This window comes from Nicotiana attenuata, chromosome 1 (assembly GCF_001879085.1).
Source record: "Nicotiana attenuata strain UT chromosome 1, NIATTr2, whole genome shotgun sequence".
Lineage (NCBI taxonomy): Eukaryota > Viridiplantae > Streptophyta > Magnoliopsida > Solanales > Solanaceae > Nicotiana > Nicotiana attenuata.
The window spans coordinates 347,808-353,041 of NC_031989.1; the positions used below are offsets into that span (position 1 = coordinate 347,808).

The 5,234-nt window shown below is 33.8% G+C and overlaps 1 protein-coding gene across 1 annotated transcript in view; it reads right to left on the minus strand.

The window, feature by feature from the left end:
• Nucleotides 1–2,964, minus strand: part of LOC109239619 (3'-hydroxy-N-methyl-(S)-coclaurine 4'-O-methyltransferase 2-like) — a 4,382-nt gene extending 1,418 nt beyond the window's left edge. Inside the window, exons 1-2 of the mRNA XM_019406212.1 lie at nt 2,496–2,964; nt 1,555–1,907 (exon numbers count right to left, since the gene is read on the minus strand). Of these exons, the coding sequence (XP_019261757.1) occupies nt 1,555–1,907; nt 2,496–2,922 (780 nt within the window). The 5' untranslated portion in view covers nt 2,923–2,964. The remainder of the gene's footprint in view (nt 1–1,554; nt 1,908–2,495) is intronic.

A 5,234-nucleotide genomic window follows, 5' to 3' on the forward strand; every position in this document is an offset into this window, starting at 1 on the left:
AGTAATTTGAATTTACCGTCCTTAGGTGTGCATTATGTTCTGGTGCTCTGGGGCACGACACGGAAAAGTGTTGGCATTTGAAAAGCGCCATCCAAGAGCTCATCGACACAAATCAGATTGTGGTCCAAACTCCCGGAAGCACCCAACATCAATCAGAACCCATTGCCAGCCCATGCTGAAATGCACATTATTGAGATAGTGCACAAGGATGGGAAGCCCAAGAAGCCTTCACAATCTGTCATGATGATCCGATCTAGTGAGGGTAAGTCAGTCAAGGACCCGGTTGTCACAAAAGCAACCTCTTCGATAGCTGAAGGATCGGCAGACAAGTTGAGCATGCCAAATGATAAGCCATCTGTGGTAGTTGAAAAGAGGTTGATGTTGAAGCAAAGCAAGAAAAGCCAAAGGTGATCGTGTCGGGGGTAGAGAGTAAGCCTTCTCCTTTTTCTTTCTCAAGCACTACTTCCACCATTATCACTTTTCCTGTGTCTTTTGGGATAATCTTTATGCAATTTTTCAAGATTTGAATACATTCGTCCTCACTCCAATCATGTAAGACTGACTGATATTCACCACAACGAAGATCCGGAAAACAAATTGAAATAGAGAACGATAAGATATGCATATAAGGAATTGTAAAACTTAGGTATATTCACTTAATTGTCAAAAGTAGAAACAACTCAACAAGCGTATATCTTTTAGAAAGAGTAACCATGAGCCCGTTTGGATGGGCTTGTTGTAAGTGATTTTTAAGTCAACAGTCATAAGTTAGGAATTCTAACTTTTCGCTTATTTTTGTCATTTTAGCTTAAAAACAAGTGCTTAAAAGCACTTTTTACTTTATCCAAACACTACAAAATGGCTTAAAAGCTATTTTGGCTTAAAAGCACTTACAATAAGCCAATTCAAACGGGCTCCGTATACGACTAGCTTAACTTCCTGTAATGGTGATTTTAGCATACAGGATCAATATACGTCTTAATTATCTCACCACATCATGCTATAAATATAAGGAATTAACCTAAACAAACCCAACTTAAACTAAACATAGCTAGTGAAATAATATATGTGTATAACCGTACAAAATCTAAGTATACCGAGTGGAAATAACATCGGGCGGCCACTTTTAAGCATGGTGTTTAAAATATATTTACAACAGTTTACAATGTATTTAAAGATTAGCTAACGCGCTCAAACTTCAGGACACGACGTCCTAAAATTTAAACCTCAAAGTTCAAACTTCAGGATATTATGTCCGAAAGTTCGAAAATTGTGTCCAGAAGTTCGAATGTTATGTCCTGAATAGCAGTTCATAAATTCAGGACACTTAGTCCTGAATTTCAAATTAGCAGCTCAAATATTCAGGACACTAAGTCATAAATTCCAAATTCAGGATACTTGGTCCTAAAGTTTGATGAGTTGGCAAATCTTTAAATACATTATAAATTGAGGATATATTTTTAACAACGGGCTTAAGAATGGATACCGGTGCACTTCGCCCGTATACTGACTATGAAAGTAAACAGTAAATCGGTCAGCCATTACCCTACTTACCATGAGGAAAGCAGCATCTGCTTTGGGAATAGAATCAAACATATTTCCTGCAACATGTTGAACACCATGACAATGAGGAGCAACAGAGACAACATGAGGAAGATCAAAATTAATCCCACTAATCCAAGGAAATGTTTTCACCAACAGACTAATAGTTGTTCCATCACCTCCACCAACATCAACTAAAGTCTCTATCCCTTTGAATATTTCTGGACAACTATCGATGATGGCACGGATTGCCACCCGTGCATGGCACGCCAAGCCGTCGTTGATCAGCTTGCTGTGCTCTGGATTGGTTTCTGCATACTCCCACACATCCTTACCATGAACTGCACTAAATGCTGCAGTATTCCCTGTTGAAATATAATATAATTAAGTAATATAAAAATATATATCTTTAATGGCATAATCTTTTAGATGAAACGGTTGCATAATTCAGTAAAATATTAAAACTGGAGGTGGCAACATCAACCAATTTTTGCTTAATCCGTTTGTTAACTTAACTCAACTAATTGAATCCAAAATGACCCATCAAATCATGGGGCAAGACGGACCAAAGAGTGTAATCCAATGGGTTCAAGCACAACTCAAGCACAAATAGACAATTTATTTAATTGTGTAAGGATGGAAACTCAGATATACCAAATCAAATTTAGAGATAAGGAAATGAAAGTTTAGTAGAACTTAAACTAACAATTTAAGAAAAATATAGTACTCCATTAGCTTTCACATTTCTTAAGCAAAATAAAAAAGATGTAAAGTTGGATTATATTAGGCTGAGTCGAGTTATGACATGATATTTGTACTATTTTAACTCAACCCATTATGATCCAAGCTAACTTTAGACGGGTTGGATCATGATCCACTTATTGATTTAGCCCATTTGATATGATCTGTCCGTTTGTCACCTTTAGATAAAAATGATCATACAATGTTCTCACCTTTTGCCAGAGCGCGGGCACTCAAAAAATGCCATGGCGCGAGCATCACTGGGCTAGCTTCAAGTAGGACAAGAGCAGCCATGCTATTTTCTCCATCTTTCCTCAACAAACGAGAAAGAGGTGTTTGGACATAACCTATTTCGCCATGTCCTGTGGATTCTTCTTTGAATATTCCCCTATTAATCAAGAACCTCAGAATGCGGTAGAGAAAATTAGAACAAGAGCAGCCAAGTGCAGATGACAGTTGATTTAATGTGATGGCTTCTTGATTGTTTTCCAATAAATCAGGTATTCCCAACTCAATAGCACATTTTACTGCAGCCATTTCAGAAAAACCAAACATATACTTCCATATATCTTCTTGAGCTTGAGACTCAGCTTTGTCTACTTCATGGATTCTTGCTACTCCATTTGTTTCTTCCCCCATAATATACCAATTCTTGTGACAAAGCTAAAAGATTTGCTATTTAGTGGTGCAAGCTAAGTGATTGATCAGCTATTTATAGAATTAATTACACCTTACACTAGCTAGTGGAGTAGTTGAAATAGTCTTGTTGCAAGGTGTATGTTCCCAACATTTGAGTTTGATTTTTTATTTAACGCTAGTTTTAGTGCAAGTGTATTGCACGTGTGTGCCGCGTCAATTAATAAATATATGTATATATAAGAAGAACAAATTATTGAAAAATAGCAATTTATATCAAAATAAGTTATATATTTGCTTAAGGAAATAATTTGTAAAAGATGATTAAAATTTTAATTGATTTTTGAATTTTATATATTAAGACTTCTGACATGGTTCAAATATACATATTCCATAAATAAAACTGATTTGAAAATCCTAAATAGGTAACTATTAGTAAAATTAACACATGAAATAATTATAGGTGTGAACAATTTAATAAAATATAATTAAACAACCAAGAAAATATTTTCTTACGGAAAGAAAAATAGAGGAATAAAAATTGACCTTACACGATAAAATTTTCCTTGTACGATATAGGCACAAAAACTTTACATGAAAATTATACAATATTTTTGTCCTTCGTTGAAAAGAAACTTACCTTTTAATTTTTATATTCTTTTTTTTTCTTAATATATTTTATCCTTATTTAGTTTATTTCGTACTCCTAGATATTAGGCAATAATACATTTTTTTATTTGATTGTAAAGTCCTAAATATTAGAAAAGTAAATTAAATTATATATTTGTCCAATATGAAACTTATTTATAAAGGGTAAAAAAGACGAACGTCGTTTCGCTAAGAGTCTTTGTATTTTTAATATATTACTAGCTTCTCTGCACGTGCGATGCACGTGTATTTTATATCATATTTTTACAAAATATATACTAAAATTAATTAATACTTACATAATTGAAAAATATTGGATTTTATCAAAGATTACATAATTAAATATGCCAAAAGCTAGTGTAACCTTAAGACCTTTTTATGAATACAGTAAAAAAGCACACTCTCATACAAACTCTAACTCGATTTTTCTAGCCATAACGTTACCAATTAAGTATTGGTATATCTTTTTTATGAGTTTGATTGCTTCAATAGACGACATAAAAAGCAACACTCCTTGATCGACTTTTTTCCCTATATCTTTCATCCATAACATAACCAATTGTGCTTTAGCATAATTATCTTCCCAAAGTTGATTGTTCTTTTTTACGGGAATATTCAAGCCTCTGCATTTTTATGTGAATATACATGTCATGCACAAAATTAAGCTTCATAATATAAACCTACAAATAATTATTACATTTATTCATCAATAAGTATTAAGAGCTCAAATCTACAAAATGAATCATTTTTTATCCACCGAATGAAAATTAGATAATCAAGTATGATAAAATTAAAGAATAAAGAGCTCTCCTTCTCTCCCTATTTAACTAAATAGGACTTAGATAAAGGCAATATAACTTTGACAAAAAAAATATTTATAAGATGTGAAAATAAATTTAAAGGAGAATTAGATAGAGGAAAGCTTAGGACGAATTGACACATGTTGCTTTGTCCTACATTCCTTAAATGATTCTGTTATAGTAAAAATATATTACTACTATTCCTAAGAAGTGTATGGTGCATATAGTAACTTAGAAAACGTAGAAANTAGTTGATTGTTGTTACACATTCCATAGTCCACTTAGTGAATTTGTTTGGGAAGCCCAATCCTTCTAGCATTTGATGAAGATATCTCCAATCCACTGTGTCATAGGCCTTTTGAATATCCATTTTGATAAGGCATCTTGGTAAAATATTCTTCCTTGAATAAGCCTTGACCAATTCATAAGCAAGCGATACCTTGTCAGCCACCTTTCTACCTGGGAGAATCCTGCCTGTGTATCTGAGATAATTGAAGCAATGACTTTCTGAATTCTGTTGGCTAATACCATGGCAATGAGTTTATATAATACTGTACAACAGGCTATTGGCATGTATTCTTTGATGCTTGAAGGGTTAGGAACTTTAGGGGTATTGTGATGGCTGTGTAATTGATTGTCATATTGAGAGATTGAGAGAGTAAAAGCACGAAGGGTGATGCCGTGCCGATGAGTAAAATCAAGAAGGATAATGCCGTGCGATTTTATTATGATATCACATGTAATCAAAATACCACGTAAATCCTAGAAATTAACCGAAACCCGACCCCGGGCCCACGTCTCAAAACTTTGATAAATTTACATCATTAGACTCCTTATCTTCCCACGAGTTCATGCATATCAATACTT